The sequence below is a fragment of the Aquila chrysaetos genome, chromosome 12 (assembly GCF_900496995.4).
Source record: "Aquila chrysaetos chrysaetos chromosome 12, bAquChr1.4, whole genome shotgun sequence".
Lineage (NCBI taxonomy): Eukaryota > Metazoa > Chordata > Aves > Accipitriformes > Accipitridae > Aquila > Aquila chrysaetos.
Window position 1 is genome coordinate 36,124,211 of NC_044015.1, and position 24,657 is coordinate 36,148,867.

At 39.3% G+C, this 24,657-nt stretch overlaps 2 protein-coding genes across 7 annotated transcripts; one reads left to right on the forward strand and one right to left on the reverse strand.

The window, feature by feature from the left end:
• Nucleotides 1–235: 235 nt before the first annotated feature.
• ORC1 (origin recognition complex subunit 1) lies at nt 236–19,723 on the reverse strand. Of its 6 annotated transcripts, XM_030034224.2 has the most exons (18): nt 19,552–19,709; nt 18,798–18,826; nt 18,541–18,645; nt 18,017–18,144; nt 16,473–16,642; nt 15,683–16,049; nt 14,724–15,021; nt 12,847–12,951; nt 12,286–12,487; nt 11,119–11,225; nt 10,235–10,336; nt 9,553–9,724; nt 7,220–7,327; nt 6,295–6,444; nt 4,935–5,054; nt 3,248–3,414; nt 2,002–2,089; nt 236–599 (listed from the first exon to the last, which is right to left on the reverse strand). In XM_030034224.2, exons 3-18 carry the CDS (start codon nt 18,627–18,629, stop codon nt 405–407), a joined length of 2,568 nt encoding a protein of 855 aa, XP_029890084.1. In that variant the 5' UTR covers nt 18,630–18,645; nt 18,798–18,826; nt 19,552–19,709; the 3' UTR covers nt 236–404. The 6 variants fall into 6 exon arrangements, 5 of the variants coding, with proteins under 5 accessions (XP_029890084.1, XP_029890080.1, XP_029890079.1 ...); XM_030034220.1 differs by lacking the exon at nt 18,798–18,826 and having other exon boundaries at nt 19,552–19,723; XM_030034219.1 differs by lacking the exon at nt 18,798–18,826 and having other exon boundaries at nt 19,549–19,723.
• On the forward strand, nt 19,674–24,166 carry PRPF38A (pre-mRNA processing factor 38A). The gene is made up of 10 exons (XM_030034225.2): nt 19,674–19,989; nt 20,064–20,223; nt 20,759–20,880; nt 21,388–21,473; nt 21,646–21,756; nt 22,326–22,438; nt 22,964–22,990; nt 23,070–23,167; nt 23,514–23,562; nt 23,822–24,166. Exons 1-10 carry the CDS (start codon nt 19,860–19,862, stop codon nt 23,862–23,864), a joined length of 939 nt encoding a protein of 312 aa, XP_029890085.1. The 5' UTR covers nt 19,674–19,859; the 3' UTR covers nt 23,865–24,166.
• The last annotated feature ends 491 nt before the right edge of the window (nt 24,167–24,657 follow it).

Sequence of the window (24,657 nt, forward strand, 5' to 3'; positions counted from 1 at the left end):
ATGTAAGTTAAAGCACATTGTAATGATGTCTTGCACTCAACAAAAGTCAACGAGGAAAAGCTACATAAACTGCAACACCACAAAGACACTGCTACTCTTCACAAAAAAAAAACCTCAGCATAGTAATGAGGCAAGCAATCCATTTCAAGTTCATACACCTCAGCTGAAAGGGGACCAGTTACCAGCACATAAAAATATTTTTAAAAACAAACAGTTTGAAATCAAGTATTTAAAATGCTTTGAAGCAAATTCTTTATTATACAAAAAGTGCTTTAATACATTACATTCAAGCAAAGTATTTAGAAAAAATACATCTCACTATTTCCATTTTATCAACAATTTAAAAAATAAAAATAGACAATATTTAAAATATTTATATGTACTTTAAAAAAATCTCTATTGCCTTATTCTTCCTTGAGTGCATACATGACATCATCCTGGCTGATATTTAGTCGCACCCGCATGTGAAGATACTTATTACTGGACTCCACCAGCAAGAGCCTGCAGGCACCAAGTCTTGAACAAATTGCCATAATTTCTGATATTGTAGGACTCTGCATGCCTTCAATTCTACACAATGCTACGTGTTGATGATAGACCTATTAAAAAAAAAAAAAAAGAGAAAAGGACACAGGTTATGTCATGTGTACCTCCTGCTTTGAGTAGGCCAAGGTGAAAAAGAGAAGCTTCCTTCCCTCCACATCTATGGGAGCAGAGGAAAAACTAGCTCCAGTCCATTCAGATGAAACACACACACTGCTGTTTTAGGACAAAACTGTTATGACTGTCACAGAAGCAACAATTCCAAACTACAGTTTCCTTTCTTTATATAGCCAAAAAGCAGAACAATTAGCAACCTACTTTGTCTGCACTTTTTTTTTTTTTTTAACTACATCATTTTATCTGTTACCACAACTCTTCTCCCCTGGAGTATGTGGACTAAAGCTTATCCAGCAGATTAAGAGCTGACATACAATTAATTACATATCAATTCACTCGGAAGTGATATTCAGGCCCAGTGACAAGTAAACATAAGTCACACTGACTACAAACATGAAAGATCACAGCTTAGAAAGGCATGATACACCTTTGAGCACAGGAGAATGCACTTGTCACAAATCATGCAGACCAGTAAATCTGTAACAAGAATCAGTTGGGGTCTTCTGCTTTTCTATTTAGAAAGAAAACCCTTTTGGTGTTAGAGGAAAACTAAGGGAAAAATGTAACAAATCAGTCTAACAAAATATTCTTTGAACTTCAAGAGCCAATAGCCCAGTGTATTTATGCAATCAACTGATGCAGACATTCAGGAGCCAGTAACAGTAAACGCAATTAAAATGCTTACTTACAAACCTGTAGAACCAGATAAAACTGGCAGGTTATTTTATACATAAATATATAGTTCTAAACATTTTTATAAGTATTAACATTTAGCTTCCATACAGTGAATCATGACATGAACTCTGTGCAGTCTTCACAACTCTGCTGGTGCTAAGTATTTTATGGGTCTACTAAAAAATTGAAGCTACTAGTGATACACCTGCCTCTACTGAGAAAGACAGTGATACAGAAGTTGGAATCAACTTCCAGTTTTCCTCCTTGAACTATGCTGACCACTATTTTCAGGTTCTCTTTTATTTTTCCTGTTATAAAGCATGTTAGGTGGACACATGCAATATTTTCAGATGCAGGCCAAAAAAAAAAAAAAAAAAATCACTTTGTGATCCAGATCACTGGTAACATTAATACAGCAGCAGATGTTTCCAATTATAAGTATTTAGTGCTACTGAAAACAGGTGGTAGCATTCAATTAGACTTTACACCTAGCCTGGACAGCCATGCCCCAGTTTACCTTGCCATTTTATTGTCTTCCATCAAATTTTCAGAATGAAAACCCCAAATATTTAAGTATTTACACCTTTGCATGATAATTTTGACATTGCCCCCCTCTTTTTTAAGATTTAAGAAAAAAAAAAAAGGTACTCCAAACCACAAACATACTTGTTGAACTGTTGCCTCCTCAACTCCTGCCCTGCGAAACTCTGCCAAAATTGCTTTCAAAAAGATCTGTTCATGCAATGAGGCATTCCTGAATATCAAAACAAAAGAGACAAAAATCAGTCTGCGAACTTTAGAACTTATGAAACATCAGGAAGTCTGGAAGGGAAATTGCTTGGTAACCACATACTTAAATGCAGGGTATTCTTCTACCTGAGAGGGCTAGTTTATGTCAACTAGCCATTATATTACACCCTGCAATTCTGGCACCACAATACATTGAAAGAGAGGTGAGGTGAAGTGAAATGAATTGTATCTGAACACAACATTTCATTCCATACATCATACATGTTCTGCAGTGTGTAATGGTCAACTTACATTTATGAAATAACAAATTAACATTGAGGTTTTCAGGCCTGAGTAGCACAGTAAAAGCAGGACTTACATATCCAACAAAATACTGTATTTGCACCCCTTAGTCCCCCCTTCCCTGCTGAAACAGATTCTCTTCCTTTTGACTAGAAAACGGTAAAGCACTTTACCGGCTACAGCTTGTGCAGGCCACTGAAAGGCAACAGAATTCCTCACGTGTAGTCCCTCAGGAAACATTTTGGAGGTCCTAACAGAATCTATTTACATTAAAGAAAGAAACCAGTTCAAATGGGGAAGCCTTGCATTCTGCTCAGACCTCTGTGGCTGCATCTAAGCGAGCAACAATAGTGGCATAATACAAGCAGGTATGTAAAGGGGAATAGTTGACTTTTAAGGACCTGGTGCCTACATTATGCACATCTGAGTGGTTTTCCCCTCAGTCTAGCTCAAAGTCTGGTCCAGTATGCTGAATAACCAGCAGCATTTGTAGTTCTCAGCTCCTGAGTGTATCTTCCAGATTTAGTTCCAACTGGAAGGAATTCAAATATATGTACTTAGAAACTGCTGTTCAGTGAAATCGATGTACAGTAAGCAGGGACAATCAGGAAATTTCAAAAGCCTCCTTCTGATCTAACACACCAACATGGAAACATCCTGTATAAACTTGGTACAAGTGATTTCTATGCCTTTGTTTCCCGTCTTTAATTCCTATTTTGTACCTCTCTCTCCTTGCTGTGCTGCAAAGTTTGTTTTGTATCATACTTCAACAAAGCACGATGCATCACATATGCTCCCGAAGGGTGGTGAGGACAGACTGAATGTTTTTGAAAAAAAAAATAAAAAAAAATAGCCCAGTAAATCTGAGAAATGTTTTTACCTGATTGCATTTATATATGGTGACGAAAACATTTCATCTATGGCTTCTGTTACATGGGCCATCCTGACTATTTCAGGGGTTCTCTTTTGGCTAGCAAACTCACAGATCTCAGTGGCCCTTCTGCAGATATCAAGGCAACGCCTTGCATCACCAGACAGTGCTGCGACCTGAAAGTAAACACGACAGGTTTGTAGCAATATTTCCTACAAGTTGAAAAAGGAGTTTAGCAAGAATCAATAGACAACACCCCTGCCCCCAAACCTGGCCACAAAACAGGAGGAGAGCAATGCTACTTGCTAACTATGTTACTAGAATCCCAGATGTTAAATAACAATCTTAGTGACCAAAACCAACAGCAGCAACATTCTGTGTCACCCCCCGCCCCGATCTTGTCATTACAAATTCAAGACTGAACTTTTTTCTATAACCACAGAAAAGTCAGAGCTTAAAAAAAAAACAACAAACCAGGAAATTCAATGTGAGCAGTTCAGTTCAACACCAGAAGTTTTCAGAAATGTTATCAATTAAAACCCTACCACAATCCAGGTTAATGAAAAAAAAAGAAAAAAAAAAAGGGCGGGGGGGGACCTCCTGTTTTTCCATACTCAATGAATACTGATTTTAAGAGTACACTATTTTTTAGCAGGTCTCCAAGAAACATCTGGGATAGTGAATTTACACTTAAAAGTGCCTGAAAATTTTTAGGTGTCTGAAATTTCTGAAACTAAATACTTCTTAAAGCATCACTAGTGGTTTACAATTTTAATAAAGCTATGAACATTCACTAGACACAGTACCGGCCTAGTTTTCCCAGTAGATGCTGATAACATATGAAAGCCCTAGAACCCTGCTGGAGCCAAGAACGAGAAACCCTCCAGAAAATCTAATTGCAAGTTACTTTTCTAGATTTTCTGAAGAAAAAAAACATACTAGAAAAACACCGCAGATTATTCAGTCTGCAAAATTATCACTATTATTCTTACAAAAAGGTGGTTCCTTCATAACAAAACAAATGCTTATATTTACTTCTGACATTTATGAGTACTCCTTTTTTAATACTACAATGACGCTTAGCAGGAAAAGTTTAAGTGTATACTGGTTGACAGATGTTCTAACATAATTTTAAGATTATTTTAATGTATAATTCCTAACATAAGACGTTAAACAATGCATACATCTTAATTTGAGAAGCTTCTGATCCCTAATGCATTATTTATTTTTTGTACAACTACTAAGACTGGCAATGGAACAGGTGCTATTTATTATGCCAAGGCTTTAAATATCTTGAGAAAGAAAATGAATATGGATATTTCCACCGCCACTAGTGGCATACTGGTGTTTTTCTCAAGATCATCCAATGACTCACATTATGCCCCACACTGGAAGAAGCTCACTTATTATGCATTATCACAACTCTTGTTGTCATGCCTCCAGCTCTTGGAATGTACTTCTGCCTTCTCAAAGTAGGTGGAAAAAGCAAGGACGCTGCTTTAGCAATGTTTCCTGCCAAAATACCCTGTATACCTTACAGAGAGCATAACGTATGATCCACTACTTACACCCCACTTGTCTCCAATATGTAACACAACCACAGAACCAGGTCTGAATATGTGCCAAAATTCTCCCCTGCTGCCCCCTGCCTCCTTCACTTAGTGCAACAAAGGACATACATATGTACTTTTCTTACCTTTCTGGAAACCAGCTGAATTGCATCCTCTTCAAATGCCTTCATGCTGTTCAGTCTGGATGAAATAATTTGCTGTAATTGTTTGTAGGTGTAGGGCTGAAAGGACATTCTGGTAAGACCCTATAGTAAATAACAATACAGTGAGAAGCATTTGTAGTGCTTGAAAACTCTCAGCTGCACAAGCATAACCTGTATAGTTAGTTTTATTTTCTCTCCTAGGAGCAATCTCTTTTTCATATCCTTCCCCTCCAAGTGATATGCTTTAATCAATTCTTCCACCTCATATTTGTGAAATATATGTGCAAATCCACAAAACTGTGACTAGTGAGGACCACTGTTTGGACCTCTCCACTGAAAGGCCTGAGGAGCAAGCACTGCTGCTATTAGAATTCACATTTCTCTTACAAAACTTGTAAACAAATCAGAGCCACCTAATAAAAAAAATCTTTTGATTACAACGGTTTACACTTTATTTTTTAATATAGTAACAGCAGAAGCAATGAAAAAATACTAATCTCTTCTTTAGCAAATCTGTATACATGTATACAGTCATACTATTGACTTGATGTTAGCGATCACCCACGAATTAAAAATCCTCTTCTGGCTCAAGCTAATAAAAACTGCTGTCAGATGAGGAGGACAGTCTATGTTAGAGATGGTACACTGCCTCCCATATTGTACAGGAGGCCTGAGTTTTGCATTTCTTATGCAAAAGTCTTCTCTTGTGACTATATGGACTCAGCTGATCTGCAGGTTTAGCAGGTGGGGGAAAGCAATTCACACACCATGGAACTATTTCTGAGTCACAGAAGGATGGAGGCACAGAGCACTGGTTTTGCAAATAACTTTTCAGAGCAGTGATGAAGAGATGACCTAGGAAAATGTATTCAACACAGTTGTAGAGTGCATCTAACTTTCTGTCCAAAGGTATTCAACAAAGAAAATCTACCAGCTTATGATGGCAAACAGACAGAAGTAACTAGGTGCCTGGAATGAAAGGGGAAAGAGGAAGGGAAAAGAGAAAAGAATTCTTCTGAACTCTCGAGTAAGCAGCTGAACCATGAAGCATGGCATTTGATTATCCAGATCTTAATATGTTTAAAAAGACATCTGCATTCTTAATTCATTCTTACAATAACATAGTGTACTTACACACCATAACATCTGATTAGCAAGCTGGCTCCTAAACTTAATTTTCTAAGACTTATGTGTTCATTATCAGCCCTCTGGAGAGAGAATTATAAAAGCACTGTTTAACATCTGATGTAACCAATCCTACCCTTCTGGATTACTTTTGATTGCATACAGTATTTAATCTGTTCTCATTTTATAGCATAGCAACAAAACTGCTAGGACATACCAGCCTGCTAGCTACTCTGTTCATCATTATTCTCTCTGGCAAGTCCATGGTGTTAGCAATGGCCAAGATGATTAACTTGGAGTGCTTTTGAGTTGGCCAGTCAAATAAATTGTACATCACATTCTGTTTCCGGGTCCACAGAAGATCAAGCTGCAGAGACAGAAAGAGACGAATTAGACTGAAAAAGAATGGCCTTGGATTTGCAATACTTGATGGGGGTTTGAGAGAGCTAGCTCTGCCACAAAAGACTTCTTACGTGATTCTGAACAAGCTGTCTCGGTTGTGTTTCCTCTATCCATCTACTAATAGGACTGCATTTTCTGAATTAGGACTCTAATCTCTTTTGGAAAAGCACAGGCCTACTAGATGCTTGAACAGTATTAATCACAGAGTGATTAAACAGCTGGAGTTTTTAAACACTACTGTGATAGTAATACTACATCTAACAAGATTAAGACAGTCCATTTAAGACCCTGAATTAGCTTACAGCAAAAAATAAGTATGCATTTGTTTATCACTGAACATAGCACATTCAAGAAGTTTCAAAACTGGGTATGACTTATTTCACTGGGAGTTTTCTCACTGGAAAAGCAGCAGCTTCCAGACAAAATACAGTTGAATTCTGTGGTATTTAGGACTTGACAGAACAACTTGTTCCGTGACTTGGACCAAAACAAAACATAAAACCAATGTGAAATCCAAGGCAGAGAACAATATGGCAACAGGTTACTTGCCCATTAAATTCAGTTTCCTAATAAGGCTAAGAGGAACTCTTTGGGTCTTCTCTCCTAAGTCTATTCCTTTTAGATCACATATGATATACTCTAAGCATGTACAATTTGTCTTTTCACATCCTCCAGCAACATTTTCATCATCATTTCTTATGATACTTCAAGGAAAGGGAATGAAGGATTCTTTGTCTCACCTCATCCACTACCAGCACTGCAGTCTTCCTCTTTGGTCCAGGTGTATTGAACAGTTTTGCCAAGAGTACTGCAGCATGGGTTGCTGTCACCTTCTGACCTGTCAGTAACTGGACAAGGATTAAACACTGTTGCAGGTTAATCACACCAAAACCCTGGAAATACAAAGTTTAACTCCTATTCTGTTTTAACTTTTCTCTAACAATCAACACTAAACATCTAGATTTTATTTTTCCCCCATGGCAGGGGGAGTAGAAAAAGTAGCTCGTAAGACACTCAGGTCTACCAGAAACTGTCCATAAAGGAGAACAAAAATAAAAGAATACATATAGCTAAAAAGAAAGGCCATTAGAATTTCCTGCAATTTGTCTTAAATATAGATTCATTAAGAAATCCTGAACCCAGTCTCAGGAGGACTCTAAACCTAGCATACCTCAAGGGTGTCTCTGAATACAAGACACACACTGAAAACTTAAGTCAGTTGACAAGAATAGCCTGACTTCAGTGATCTTGGACTCCCATTAAAATATTAATGGATCAGCAGGATCTAGAACTAAATTTATTCAACTCTAAGCTAAAAAAATACCTTCAACAAGAACTGCTTCTGCAATAATCTATGTGGTGTATCTTCCCTTGCAGGTCCAAAGATATACAGAAATTAAAGCATGACATTTCAAAATTACACTATATAAGCTGAATCAATTGTTCAACATAGTTCAGAGTCAAGCTGTAAAGTAAAATGGAGATTGCATTTGAAAATTGTATTTGTTCTCCAGAATCCCTTAAAAACTGACCTATGATTTCATAATTATTAAACAAGCTGGAGCATGACAATAATGTATAATCAAGACTTGTTTCATGTTTCCAATTCAGTCAGGACAGTCTGAATCAGTCATAAAATGCAGTTGGATCCCAGAGGATCCTGATTCTACAGCTCTGGAACTGGGCATCCCATATACCACAGAGTTCAGTTTGTTGTGGTGGAACTGGCACACTTACTATACCCAGGTATTTAACCTTATCTCTCTCATCTGTTCAGGCCTTCCTGTCCCTGTTCCTTCTCTACAAACTTTCCTATGACAGTGACGTAACTGCAGTAGTGAACACTCCAGAATTTGCTTCTGTCATGCAAAGACATGTCAGCAAACTGGAGCTTGAGACTGACCTGTGACAAGAGACACAGCAATCAGAAAAGTAGCAGCAGCCTAGCTAGGGTACTTGGATAACAGCTGAGGCAGAAGGTTTCAGAGAAATAAGTGGTTCATTTGACTGTGTGCTCCCCTGAAGGATATTTAACTGGGTTAACTTAAAGAGTTCAGGGTCCATGGGGAGCAACAAGTTTTACTTCCCAAGGCCTATTCTTTATTAATTTTAAAATTTTATGCTGAACAGGATAGGAACAAAGAATGTTAAAATACATTAACATTACCATGAAAAGGTAATTGTCAAGAAGCCTTTCACTGTGCTACAGAAACACAGCAACCTGGCTACAGCAAATCCCTCAGCAAGACACTGCCTATGCTGGTTTGAGGAAATGATGCAAACATGTAAATTTAACTCCTAGCTATGAGGACAGGGGTATTAGAACAATGTATACCACTTCCTGCTCAGATGGAAGATGTCAAACAAATAAATGGAGTGTAAGTTTATAAGAAAATGCAATAGATGCTTCAGGAAACCATCATTTCATTTCCAAGTCACTGGCTTAAAGTTAGCCTAGACTGACAAAGGTCTTGAGCAGTTACTGTCTAATGCCTATTGGGTGATCTTAATCCAGTCCTTTGAAGGTTAACTCACACCCATATAAACGCAAGCACAGTCAGTAGTCCCAGATGAGATACTGCAGATGTTTGTCATGGAAACATGAAATACAGTATCGTTGACAGAGATAGTCCCTCTTTAGCTGGATTGCTATGACAACAGACCAATTAACCATTAAGACTCCCTTAGTAATTATTCTACTACTACACTGACTTCCAGAGTTGTCATCTCAGTAATTTTTTAAGCATACCTGTGCAGAAAAAGTTACAGAAGGGGAAAATATAGAAAGAATCTAGTTTAGATTTTTTTTAAACCTGAGTGGATGTAATAAATCAGGCTATTTCCCAGCCACTGCCCTTATGCAGCTGAAAGCAAAATAGTTCAAGAAGTTGGCCATGGCCTTAAGTTAATTATTTTTTAACCTGGTTCAGATAAAAGCATACAGTCTCTCAGAGGGACTACCTGGAAGTATTGATATGTTAAGTGCCTTGAAAACTAACACATCAAGGATCTGATGGTAAAGCATAAGATCTCTTCTTTCAAACCAGACAGCCATTGAGGAGGCTTTACTTACCTCTAGTATCTGCACATAAGCTTGGTGAGGGTCAGTCAGCTTCATGCCATTAATCTCTACAAACTGGAATGATGGTAGGTCATCATTTTCTGCAGCTTGCTGAAGACAGCGAATTACTTCGCGAACAGTCGCGGTTTTACCTGTTCCAGGCACTCCAGAAATGTACATGCACCTACAAAAGGAGAACACCTTTTCAGCAGCCTGAGCAAAGTGATAACACTCTTAGGATTAGTGTGCTGGAATGCCTGAGTTCTGCGACCAGCATTGAATACTACTCCTCTCACTTCAGGCAATTCCCTATATTTCAGTTACTTTATTTGCAAACTGGGACACATAACACACTGGAGGATCATGAGGACTGTTATTATTACTGAAGCAATTAACAACCTAAAATACTTTATACATGTAATTTACCTCTTCAAAAAAGAAAAAATGGTTTCCCAGACATCTAAAACTGACTAGTTATATTTTGGTCTGTAATTTGAATCTGTACAATAAAGGAATCCATATTATTTCTATGCACAATCCTTCTTAAGGAAGAAAAATACTAGGAAAATTCAACTAGGAACCTTAATTCAGCCAAATGATAATAACTTTTTAAATAAAAGGAGCATTGATTGTCTGACTGCTGTTATGCCATAGGTAGATGTTATCTTGGTTACAGTCTCACCAACAAACTTACCCTCCTGTACCATCAATAAGTTTGCTTTCCACAAAGTTATAGATATCCTGGAATTCTTCCTCACGACAAGGCAGACATTCTGGGATAGCAGAAACATGCAGCCTTTTGATTAAAAAAGAAAAGGAAAATTGAAATAGGAGGTCCAAGGTTTGCATTTTCACAGTTCTACCTGAAAGGCCTACTGAGGAAAACAGAGTCAGATGCTCCACCTTTCACAGTTGTATGTAGTTTTTCAAATCTCTCTTACGTACTTTAAATCTGAACACCAATGTCAAGTATCCCAAAAGAAATAGCCTAGTCTCTTTATATGTGCTTTTAAGAGGGCTGAACAGTCATCTTCATAAACAAACACCATGAATATGCAGCAATAGAGAACTAGCTGTTTTAATTCACAAAAAATTTATAAGTCAATGTAGAGGTAGGATAAAACAGAGGAGACCGCTTATAGGAAACGGAAAAAACTAAAACTCAGTTTGAACGATACAGTCAATCCTGAATACGTTTTGTTTTTTTTCCACTGAAGATTTACAACAATACTTGTAAAGCTTTTTCACACACTAAGAGGAAACAGATATTGTACCTTTACAATCTAAAGCTAGTAAGAAGATCTTTGTTTTTCTAATGTTGCACAGAATAAAGACAGATACCTAATTCTGAAGAACTTAGCACAGACTGGTTACAAAAATTTGGAATTGTAAATACTACTAGTATTTGCAAATCTAGTATTGTGCTGTAAATTCATAAACGCTCTTTTGGTATCAAAACACCACAGACTTACCAAATTTATTCAATATGGTAGAGATGACATTTCCCTATTTCAGCATAGCCTACTGCTCTGCATACCTGATGCAACAAGATTATTTCCTCCCTTGAGTACACATTACCTTAATCTGGCTTCTTCTAGTATACTGACTGGTTTCTGTGCTTCATGGTTGCGCCTAGGAATTTCAGGAGTTGCATTCCGGGGTGTCTTGGGTGTTCCTGGTAAAGGCTGCAAAGAAAAGTTAGAACCTAAAACAGATTTTCTACATATGGCAATTTCTATTGAAGACTGATCCTTCATACAAGTTTCCCAAACATTACTTAAGCACAAAGACTACCCAGGGATGCCAGAGGACAAGCTGAAAAGAAAAAGTCTTTAGAAAGGGAATTACCAAACAAGCCTCATGGTCTTTTCTTCCTAAGGCAAAAAAAGAAACTGGAAAGAGGGTGGTGACAATTACACCTTTTAACAGTCTGAAGAATTTTTAAATTGTCTATTCCTTTCTAAAGTGCTGTGTTATAAAGTGATCTGGTTCTTAAGAAACAGCAAGCAACTAGAAATTGATCTATCTGAATTTCATTGTCCAAACAAAAAAAGCCATACAGTATCTTAATTATTTTTCTTTGCTGTGCTTACAAGTTCTAGCTACACTAGGATTTCTGTGCTAGACATTACATAAACACAGAGTAAAAATTAGCCATTGACAGCATGTACTGGCTATAGTGCCAAACAGTCTTAACGAGTCAGGCCTAACATTCACATAGCCTGGTATCCCATCTCCATCAGCAGCCAGGACACTATGAGAAACTGCTGGCCAAACTCTTTGGTGCAGCCATGAACACTGTAGAGCATCCCTTTTGCGTTGGTAACCATTGGTAAGCTTTCAAGAATCAGGACAGCTCTACTGCCCAGCACAAAGTTGGTCTTACAGCTTTCTGCTATATACAGATTGCACTCAATAAAGACTATAGAGAACTAAAATGTCTCTGCGCAGCTTACAATAAAAGTAAAAATGGTGGTCATAAACGTATTCATCAGTTTGGCTCCAGAAAATCCAACATTTTCCCTGTTTAGACTAGAGTTTTCTGATCAACGTTGTCACAACATTCACAATATGCAAGTGTTTTATACATTCATATAACCTACTCATACCAAAGATCATATGAATCAAGAAAATGTTTCATTAAAAGCTAAGGGGTTCAGACACTTGACTGTGGTACACAGGCATCAAGCATTCAAATAATTGCCTCAGAAATAATAAAAACAGCCCTTTTATATGGAACCTTACAGTTTTCTTCAGGGTCTTAGCAGGAGTGTGAACTGAAGACCTCCTTGAAGATTTTGGGGTGCTGAGCATTCTGCTTGATTTAGTTTTCTTTTCTGGTGTACAGAGCACATCATCGTCCTCTTCTTCACTACTTGAAGAGTAAGAGCTGTCTGAGCTAGACAGAAAATCCTCTTCCTGGTTCAACTCTAGTGTATTTAATACGCTATGAGAAACAGAAATGACAGTAGTTTTAAAAAAAATACATACAACTCTACACAGTACAAAGTATCATTTGTACATTTTCAGCTTTTTCTGTAGTTAAATGGAATCAGCAAGCCAACATATTTTCCACTTGAGCTGTTAATTTTCCATGGCTATTTAATAGACTCGTTTAAAGAAAGTCAGTTTTCCGATGAACACGAGTCAGCTTTAAGTTTCTGAACATAAGACAGTTTTCACTCACACTGCAATTAAGCTGTGCTTCTAGAACTGTCTGCATTTCAATATTAAGCTAGACAAACTATCAAGGCTTCAAGCTATTGATAGCAATCTAAATAAGATATCATGGATGCAAAAGTTTACCTGATTTGCTCTGCAATGAGAGCACTTGTTCTCTGTACACATATTCTACGAGAACGAGGGGTCAATACAGGGCTCTGACTACCCAGTTCCTGATGTCCAACTGAACTGTAAAGAGAGAACACAAAGCTATTTGTATTTCCTCATTGCATCGCACTTGTAAAGATGGAGAGGTGGCCTTTCAAACTTCAGGCTCAATTGTTATGGCTGTCAATCCAGCACAAATTCTCATTTACAGTTATTTACAGATTGGCTATAGCATGGACACCGGCAGCACAATTTCCCCTCTTGCAATCTCTCTTCAATATATCTTTGCCAAGAAAAAAAAACCAAAACCACAAAATATTTACTATAGTTCATTCATGGTCTGTACTGTAAAGATTTTTATGGTAAAGTGTAAGTGTTTCTATAAAGCTCTGTGAACCGGTTGAGGAAAGCTGCTAAGTCTAAAAAGAGGGCCTGAGTCCATACAAGTCAGAGTTGCTAGCTGACCTGTGATGCTGTGACAATAGCAACTGCACTAGCATTAGTTCAAAACAGATGTCTCTGATATGGGCCCTATCAACATTATACCACCTCGTTTCCTGATGCACCCTCAGCTGGCAACAGCAATTTATTTCAGCTTGACTAACAGCTGTTGCACATTAACAGCTTTCCCTCACTTCCCCAGTTAGACACATGTACATCAGCAAAGAGCACCAAACAGATGCTGATATAGTTGAATTAACAGCCAAATTATTTTGCAAATATAACACTGCCAAATGGAAGGGACAGGGGCTTAAAACAGTGGGGTTTTTGTTTGGTTGTGGGTTTTTGGTGTTTGGTTTTTTTGTTTGTTTGGGGGTTTTTTGTTTGTTTGGTTTTTTTAAGAGAAAACAAATATGATTTTCTTCAAGCATCTCTGATCTGCCCTTTTGAGTAAATTTTTCTACTTGTGTTTTGAGATTCCTTGGTTGTCTTCTTGGGCACTTCTTCATCCCTACCACTGAAACCCTTTATTGTTAATACAACTTTTCTATTAGTTCAGAGGACACAGTGAGATGAATTACTTTATTTGTAGACAGCTTCAATTTTTTTTTAGATCTGTAAACACCATTAAAATGCCATTACCTTATCAATGAAAAGTAAATTTTTTTTGCGATAAAGTGACAAAAATGGGGTGCAGATCCACTAAACTGTTGCACCAACATCTTTACTCTGAAAGGAGGAATACAACTTGCAATATTTTTACACAAGAAGGTCTGATCCATTCTCCTCCTGTCCCAGCTTAATGCCATTTTTAAAGGCTGGGTGAAGATGTACTTAAACAATTATGCTTTTTAAGTTTTGATTTCTTTTCTACATAAAAATTATCATGAAAGTATACATACAATTACCATGAGAACTCTCATGAGGCCAATCGCATCCCTTCCTATAGTTGAGCATATCTCAATAGCTGTCACAAGTAGGGCACATTTGAGCCTGTATGACATACCTACAGCAACTGCAGGGAAACAGATTTTTACACATGCTGATGGGTACAAACCATAACGATCAATATGGCTTCAATTCCCTTTCATATCATCCTACCATTCCCTTTTCCAACTTCTCTCTCTTCTTGTAACCACAAACTGATTGTGTCCATCTTAAAAGTCGACTCCTTTTATGATCTCCCCATTCATTCACCTCCAAGTAACACACTTACTAGAGCTTCACCACAGTGCACTTGTAACTAATTCAGGCTATCCACCTTCTCTCAGTGATCTCAACAGGCAAAATGTAGTACACAGAGATTTCACTTGCTTTTCTCTCCAGAAGTCTTTCATAAATGTGCTTTAAGAGAACTACATACAAATAGAAACCCCATACAAAAGTAATTATAAAAAAAAGTTATCACTTACCATATAATGTCATATTTCCTATTAAGATTCTTGGCTTTCTCACTGGAGTCTTTGACCTTACTATAGGGGGATAACCGTATTGTATCACTAAATGTCTGCCAGTGCTCTGCAGTATCAAACATTGACTTTGGCTTATCATTGGCACAAGGCATTTTTGGTGGTGAGCCTAAAATGCCAGTGAATTTCACTTTTCTTTTAGTTGCTGATGGTTCTAATGGTGCTACAGCATCACAGTCATCATCCAAAAGTTCCAAAACTTCACATCCCAGGAGCCTGCCTTTAGAAGATCTTGTGGGACCTAGGAATCAAGAGCAAAGTGAACTTTTGTCACGCTTTAATATAGCTGGTTTGGTTAACTTTCAGCAGACATGGTACGACTGGCTCGGTGGCTATCACTTAGATGAAAGGAGATAGCATCACACTCCAGGAACAAGGAACTGAATCACTAGAAGGCACACACTTCCTCTAAAAAGATAAATAAATAGAATACAAACTAATTTTTTTCAGTTTTCTAACCTACCTCCATCACTTACAGCTTTACTCAGGCTCCAGTTTGAAAATATTGCATGTTACATAGGATCAAATGTGCTTATTCAACCAGCCCAATGGAAACATTCTAGCGCACCATTAGTCAGAAGATTAAAAAAAGTGAGATGTTCTGAGGTCAAGTTAGGCTGACTGGTAGCATTTCAGCCAAGAAGTACTTTAATTTAGACTTATGAGTTACAAATAAAACATTTGCAACAGCAATTGGATATAAGCAGTACAGTTGCTTGAAATAACAGACATAAGACAAACAACTGATGCACCCAGAAGGCTTGGGCTAACTCCAAAGCCTGAATAAGGCAGCTAAAAATACTGATGTTGAATATCACCATTGTTTGAACTACCCAAAATGAAGAGGTGCAAAACATTACATTCAAAACTACCAGATGCACAGAATATTGCAATATACATACTGTTTAACTGTAACTTCTTCCTTGCTGTTGGAGTTCTCATGCCATTAGCCACTCTTTGTGAATGTCTCTCCTTAGCAAGGGAGGACTTGGAAGCAGAATGTTTTGATTCTATTTCCAACTCAACATTTTTTGGTTTTGTGGCACTCCGAACAACACTTTCTCTCTCTTTTTTCCGGGGGGAAGTGATGTCCAAAGGAATAAATGAGTTTGAAATGCCACCTCCTTTCTTGTTAGCTTCTTTCAGCTTCGAGAATGTGTCAGGGGACAAAGCCTTAAAGCATTTCCCATCCCAAGACTGTTTTACATAAAAACTTTGTTCCTTGTTTAATGTAATAGGTAGTTCCTCCCCTAGATGTAGTGGTATTACCTGTAAAAACAGAAAATACCAAAACACATATACCTCAGCATTTATTTAGCATTCAACTATTTTCTTAGCATGCAACTATTTTCTATTCACAGATCTTATTATTGGAACTCATGCAATCCTTCATTATAGAGGGCAACACCTTCAACCTACATTTACACTAGCATAAGTTTATTGCACTACAGGACTCCCATTCACATTACTTCTTTCCATGCAAACCTCTAAATGAGCTGGCTGCCAACAACCAAAGGGATGGAGGAAAGAGAATATCAACAGTTTTCAACTATCCTATGTTAACTGCATTAACAAATACACATCACGCATTTGGTTTGCGAGGGAATAAAGTGGCTGCACTGTTCTACTATGCTTTTCAAATTGTTTCTGTTTCTTTCTTCCCTCTATGTGCAGAGGGGTTGCAGTACATACCATGACACTTTTAATAATGGTCTCCACAGCTATATCAGTGTCATAGCCAGAAACTTGATCAAAAAACACCTCTTGGGGAGAAACCTCTCTTTTAAGTAGTTTACGTTTATTCGGAGGTATCTCTGTAATATGAGAGAACCACTGCACAACTGCATGTTTCTGCTGACCACCTGTAACAATGAAAAAAAGTCAGTGAACATTAAGAATTTTATTGTATTGCAAACAGTTATTATCAGACCTCGATGACTTCAGCTGAAATGCCATCAAGGATAGAAATCCTCCCTGGACCCAGGTGAGAAAGCATCTGATAAGATATTACAATTCCCATTTTCTAAGCCAAATTAAAATGTTTGATTTGAGACTTTTAAGGACTAGGATAACACCTACATAGGGTCTCAATCACAAAATACCTGGAGACCAGCTCCAGACCATCAGTTCACTATCACAAATGAAGAGGTTCCTTATTTGCATAAATGTGATCTAATCAAACTCCACGAATCAAAAGCAGCAACAGAAAAGGAGAACTGAGAAATTTCAGAACATTTGTAATGTCAATGTTATTCTAGAATAAGTGAGCCAGAAACATATTTATTCACTGCCTAACAAACCAGGGAATCTTGCTGTTGAAAGGATATCTAGGAGAAAGACTGAACAAACACTACAAACAGATTAAGCGTGGAAAGAGTTAAAAGAAACATTTGGAACATATTATAATCAACTATTAAGTTACTCTCTACAATTTAAGACATTCAGCTTTGAATGAAAACAAAGCCGTACATCTTTAACAAATTTGTCAGAGATATATAAACAAAAGGAAAATCTTGTTTTCAGGGAAGTTTCATATGTTTTATTCCAGCATGAAAAGAATATTCATTTATGCTACAATAAATGTGCATTAGTAAAAAATAAGCTGGAGTGATATGTATTTATGTTTAAAAAAAGTAAAGAAATTTTAAAAACCTCAAAACATTATTATGATGGCCCAAAACAAACAACAAAAGCTATTCATATAAGTCAGACATAGCTAATGAGTAGTTTCTAATTCAGACTCAGACATAGTCTTTGTATCGCTCACCTTCCATGATTTATCTTTTCATATCTATCTCTATAAACAAGTAATTCTACAAGGGACAGAAGTAATAAGCCCCATTTATTCAGCCTTGTACCTTAACACTAAATTACCCGATGTCTAATAAAGATGCAAGTTCCAGGGCTGCAGTGCTCTTGCTCCATTTGGATTATACAACCTCTAAATAAAGCATATGCTCACACTGTCTTCCTCAAGGACCATTTCTTTTAAATTAGACAACTAAGCAAAAAGAATGTAATGTCTTAAGCTCTCTGTTTATCTATCAAATTTAGTTGAAATTAGCCATCAGCCCCAAATATTTGGGGAGCATGTGAATACAGATGCAGCAATTACCAAAGCCTAATTTCCTTAAAAAATTATGCCAGCGATATAGCACTACTGCTAACTACACCCCCATAAAATAGGTAACATTTTAAGATTTCTCAGATAAGTAGTAAATTTTTATTTCTCTTACCATCTTCATATAAATCCAGGAGTTGTGCCACAAAAGGTTGATCTGCATTCTCCCCTTCTACTAAAATAAAGTTGCCAAGTTGTATACAGGTTTCTGTTCTGCTTCTTTCCGATGTGATAAGGATTCCCCTAGAAAGGGATACAGGCATGCACATTAACAGGATTTCATATTCTTCATAATTCACACATCATTAAAGCTGATGGCCTGTCACTTTTACAGCTAGTTAAGCCCCCTCTTGCAAAACTTACAATTTAGTTTCCCGATTCAAAGCTTTGATATATGTTTCAATTTGACAGTTAACACTTATTCACAGATTTAGTTAAATGCTTTTGTCTACACATTATACAATTTATAATTCAAGAGCTTTGTGAGAACATTTTTGTTATACACGTGCAGTGTCGCTAAACTCAAAACCTTACTTGTATTCTCACTTACTGCTACATTAACCTAAACGATATCAGAAAGGCAAAGAAACCTTCATTGATTAAGTTTTCCTGAACAAGCCAGAAATAAATGTTACTTACTTGTACCGGGAAGTCCTCAGTTTTCTGTCTGAGCTCATGGGTTTTCCATACCAGGAGTAGATAATTTTGCTTTGCTGCCGGGTGTTCATGATTCCCAAGGAAAAGCTAAAACAAATAAACAAGCAAATTTTTTATCATTATTATTTAAAAATGAAAGCAGGGAAAGACTCAAGATGGCCAGGTACACAGAAATACCATCAATTGTTTCAGTGTGTGTGAAGAAGGCGGCAGGCACCGGTCGGTTCAGCGAAGCCTACCTTCCCCAAAGCCTCCAGGCGCCTCTCCCCTGAGGGAGGAGAAAAAAAGGAAAGATGTTCAGCGGCGGCTTTTTCTTCAATTCCTTTTTTTTCACGTCCAGCGCTGGACTAACGCACCCGACAAACATGCGATCCCCTTTGTCGTTACCGGCTACTTTGCTTGTTCACAGAGAAGGTTATCAGCCACTCTCCGCTAATTAGCAAGCCCTCCCCCTCCGCCGGGCCGCCCTTGGGGCCGGCCGCCCGGCGCCATGGCCGGGGCACACCGCCGGCCCTCCTCAGACTATGCTTTACTGGTTTTCGCCCAGACCCCACAGCGACCAGGCGGGCGAGACCGTCACGAACATTTCGCTTGCGCTCAATTTTTACGGTTGGGGTTTTGGGGAGTATTTTTGTTTGTTTGGGTTTGGTTTTGTTTTTTCCAAGTTAAGATTTTTTTTTTCTTTTTCTTTCTGGAAACAGGGCGCAGGGCTCAGGAAAACGACACGCACACACAGCCGTTCTCCCCTCACCCAGTTTAAACGAGGCAACAAAAACCTCAGGCAGGACTCCGCCTCAGGGAGCCCGCTCCCCGCCCCGAGCTACTACCCGCTTCCCGGGCGGCCTGTGGGGCCACGGCGTCGGAAGGCGCCCATTAGCCCCACGGGGTCGGACCCGCGGAGAGACACCGAAGTGCTCCACCACCCTCCCAGAGCCTCTAACCCGGCCGCCCCCCCCCCCCTCACGGACCGCAGGGCCGAGGCCCACTCACCGCGGCGGCGGCAGCGCGAACTCCTGCCGAGCACTGGGATAGAATTTCGCGCCAAAGCCCGTCCGGAGCGCCCCGCCCCCTCCGCCGCGCGCGCACAGGGCGGGGAGGGAAGGAGGCGGGAAGAGGCCGCGCAGGAACGGCGCCATGTTTGCGCCTGGCGCCCCGAAGCCGCAGCCGGAAGGGATCTTATAGCCCGAAGATAAGATGGCGGCCGGCGTCGTCGTCCCGGAAGCGGAAGGCGCTGCGGCCCCTCACGGAAGGGGAGCGGGGCGGCCCGCCGCGGAGTTGAGGGGAGCTGTTTAGCGGCGGCCATGGCGAACCGGACGGTGAAGGACGCGCACAGCATCCACGGCACTAACCCGCAGTACCTGGTGGAGAAGATCATCCGCACCCGCATCTACGAGTCCAAGTACTGGAAGGAGGAGTGCTTCGGCCTGACGGGTACGGCGGGGCGGGAGGGGGCTCGGCGGGGAGCTGGGTGAGGAGCCTGCGCTGACGGGCCGTCCTTCTCCTAGCCGAGCTGGTGGTGGACAAGGCCATGGAGCTGAAGTACGTGGGGGGCGTTTATGGCGGGAACATTAAGCCTACGCCCTTCTTGTGCTTGACGCTGAAGATGCTGCAGATCCAGCCCGAAAAGGACATCATCGTGGAGTTCATAAAAAACGAGGACTTCAAGTAAGTTGGTGGCTTGATTTTTCCCTCTTTCGGTTGTCGTACTGAATGAAACCGTCCAAAAACAGCCAGGGAAACCTCAGTGCAGGGTTTAGCTTTTAGTGGGCCTTGATGAACTCTTCTCGCTAAAAAGCATGTCCTTCCTCTTGCTTTCAAGACTGCTCTCCTTGTCGCTTGGGCTGTTGGAATGGTGGTTTGCCTTTGTGGCATGTGCTCTCTGGGATAATGCACCCCCACCTTAAGTATTTAGAACAATGTGCATTAAGGGAGCCATATTAATCTATTTTTTCATCAGTATTTTGTCTTTGTGAGTGATCATGCACCCATACAGAGATTATATATGTATACTTGAGTGTGTGTATATATGTGTTTTTATATATATATACTTGAGTAATTGAAGGAGAAAATCTAAACAGTCATGTATTCTATTTATTTTAGTGTACTCATTTTCCTCAGAAACTTGTGGGAAAAACTCCTCTTTTATCTAAACTGCTAACTATGCAGAAAGGTCAGATACATGAAATGGTTTACTTTTCAGGTATGTCCGAATGCTTGGTGCGTTGTACATGAGATTGACAGGCACTGCCATTGACTGCTACAAGTATCTTGAACCACTGTACAATGACTATCGAAAAATAAAAAGTCAGAACAGAAATGGGGGTAAGCAGTCTCACTTAGTTGTGGTTTCTTATTACCTCATAGATGACCTTTTGTTAAAAAAGTATCATGCTAGATAAATGTTCTATTTAGTACTATAAGCTTAAAAAATCGTGGCATAACCATATTTTTGAAACCTTACTTTTACTTATTCATCCTTTGGATAGTCCGTTGCTGGTCTTGCTGACTTGTACAAATGAGAACTGCCTTGCTTATTTTGCCTTCCCCAAGTGCTTTCTTTCTGTTGGGCACTGAAATGCAGCTCTATAAATACCAAAGACACACCGTTTGAGAGCTGGTTTAAGCTCTGTGAATCTGCTAATCCTAGCTGTGCAGTAATTTCCTTTTTTGCAAGATAGGCCTGATGATTTTCCTCATCTTTGAGAATGATTTTAGAACTGCTGTTTGTACAGCCCACTTGACATAAATTGTCTGAAGTGTTACATCTTCACTCTAGCTGCTAGTGTTAATTTTCTTTGTCTTTTAAATGCTATTTCCCCCCCTTCCCAGAATTTGAACTGATGCACGTGGATGAATTTATTGATGAACTACTCCATGAGGAACGTGTTTGCGACATCATTCTGCCTCGATTACAGGTTTGGAAAAGTAGATGGTTGTGGAATTCTTAACTGCATCAGATTCAATAGTTGTATCAGCTACTGGCTTGTTGCATAAAGCTATGATACAGGCCCTTCTGGCACAGGAGATGCCTCCTCAGGTGTTTGTTCTTACTTGGGTCATGTAAGATAAAGTTGTAATTTCTCCTAGAAACGATACGTTCTGGAAGAAGCTGAGCAACTCGAGCCTCGTGTTAGTGCTTTGGAAGAAGACATGGATGATGTAGAATCTAGTGAGGAGGAAGAAGAGGAAGATGAAAAGGTTGGTGAACTGTTTTGGAAAGGGATACTTAAAGCTGGTGCTGAACCACCGCAGAACACTTTACAGCCTATGAGAAATACTTGAGGGAAGGCACCAGGAGGCTGCTTGCAACTCTTGTCTCCCCCCTTAACATATTTTCATATAAGCTGCTTGTGGAAACTTGTTAGACCCTGAAGCAGTTCTCAAGTGCTCTGTGTTTGTCAAACTTTTCTGTCTCTTGAAATTCACAAATCTGGATCTGTTCTGTGTTAAACGTATTCAGATAAATTGTTTTACACACATACGTAATGGAGAGAACTAAAGGTGATGATGAAAGTTACGCTGAGCATCATAGTCAATTCTGTTGTACTTCTTAAGAATCAACAGTATGCGAGGTGGCCATTTGAATTTCCTGTTGGCAAACTTAGGCAGTACCACTTACTTCTGAATATGAAATACTTGAGGACGGGGAAGCTTGATTACGTGACTTTTGTAATTTATATTAATGGTTCAGAAATCTTTACTGATAGATAAAAACCTTGATGAAACAAGACTTACAGAATCTTCCTCTCCCCCGCCATTGTTTCCAGCTGGAACGAGCACCCTCTCCTGACCACCGCAGAAGAGGCTACAGAGACCTTGATAAACCTCGCAGATCTCCAGCTGTGCGATACAGGCGGAGCCGAAGCAGGTCTCCAAGAAGGTGACACGGCTCTTCTTGAGCAGTATTTTTACCTATTGTGCTGCAGATGGCTGCAGCAAAGCATAGAAGTGAAGATGACAATTCAGCCACAATCTCTTAAAACTTCCAATTCCTTCAGCCACTTTCTTAAGTAAGGAGTTGCAGTGCACACACACAGTCAACCTGTCTGCCTGTTTCTCTAGTCCTTCAGTGACTCTTGAACTTGCTGGCCAGCGTCAGCTAAACTTGATGATACAGTGAAGATATTAAGGAGAACCAAGTGCTTTGTTTTCATGCAAGCCAGAGGCTGCAGAGAAAATCCTGGTAATAAGCCAGGAAAAACTCATCACTAACCTCATCTGCTTACTGTATAGGCCAGTCCAGAAGCATGTACTACCTCTTGTGCAGGAGGCCAAACACATGCTAACTGGGGACATGGGGGAGTGCAAAGGAAGCCCTGGTGCTGTTGGTAGAGAATATGAGAAATTAAACAGGTGGTTCTGCTCATGATTTTTAGTGACTTTTTCTTTTCTCCCCTAATTACAGGCGAAGCCGCTCTCCAAAGAGAAGAAGGTAGTCTTTTATTCTATTATTTAATCTTAGAATGTGTGCATTTTTAGCATGGCTATTTTAAAAGCTTCCTTTCTCTCAGTCCATCACCACGCCGGGAGAGGCATCGCAGCAAAAGCCCAAGACGACACCGGAGCAGATCCAGGGAGAGGCGCCACAGATCAAGATCTAAATCTCCAGGTATATTTGTCATTTACAGATTAACTCTGGCAAGTCTTTATTAGCAGAACATCCACTGCAAGAAAAATCTGTGTCATGGTATCAGGAAGGTAGCATAGGTGCTTAATCTGGCTCATAAACCTGCTAGTTATATGAAAGCACAGCTGGAGAACTCCTTCAATACATGAAAAATTGCTTTGAGTACATTTTTCAAATATTTGCCAGGAGGTTAATCTGAGCACCTAATGAAGGCTAGGGTTGTTCTGGCATTATCTAGGACACTTGGTCACTAGAAGCAGATTGCATTAGCAGAACAAAAAAGAATTCCAGGGTCTATGGAAGTAACTGTTACCTTTTTATCTCATAGGGCATCATCGTAGTCACAGACACAGAAGTCATTCCAAATCACCTGAAAGGTAAAGGCTTGGCTTATTTCTTAAGGGTGTCTGTACTGCCACAGGAGCTCTTACTTGTCACTTAATCTTGGGGATTGAAGGTCTTCTTACAGTGTTGGACACCAAATATTTCATACAGTACCTCCCTCAGTGTTGTAGTCAAGTCACACTATCCATATTTGACAACAGAAAACAACACTTACTGCTACGAATCACCTTTGTCTTTCGAAACAATTACTAGTACTGTGTCATATGGCTTTTTTTTTTTTTTCTGCTTCAGATCTAAGAAAAGTCACAAGAAGAGTCGGCGAGGAAATGAGTAACAAACTAAATCCAGCACACAGTTTAAGGACCTTGAACTGCAGTCTAATGCTGTCCTATTTGCTTTACGGGACGGCTGGATATGTACTGGCTGCTTTAGCAGTCTATTTCTTTAATCCTTCTCTTGTACAAGTCTTGTTTGTTTGGTTTTTTTAATTAAAAGAAAGCTAAGGATACTTTTTATGTAGTTAGTTACTCATCCTGGCAATTGATAGAATTTGAGGATTGTTTTTTAAATTGTTTTTCTCAAGGCCTGTAAAAACTAGTGAAGAGCAATAAAAAAAGGGGGCGGTTTGTCTTTAAAGGCTCCTTGCTGTTTCTTTCATAATACTTTGTTTAGATGTCCCCTAGTTGAAGCTGGCTTCATTCTCAATTCAGGGCATTGTTTTGACAACAGCCACTGCATACGTTTGCCAAAGTGAGAGTATGTTTGAGTTATAACACTGCAGAGCTACCAGCCTGAACTATCTATCCATCTCAAACCTCCAGTACAGGAAAGGAAGTAAGACTCATAATCCAGCGTGTTTACTACAAGCCAGAGCTAACTTAAAACAGCTCTTCAACACCCAGCTGTTATTGGTTCCTTTGTAGTAATCGTCCTTAAGTCTAATGATATGCTGCTTCTGATGCTTCTATCAGACAGTTTAGAAGCTTCAAGTAGGACAAAGCACCACTTAATTCTTTTCAGGCAAGAAGTTATTCAGTATATTTAAAGACACTAAACCACTACTTTGAGCATAGTTTGTGGCCTACCTGTGACTGGGGACAGAATATGACACAATTATGCTCAGCTCT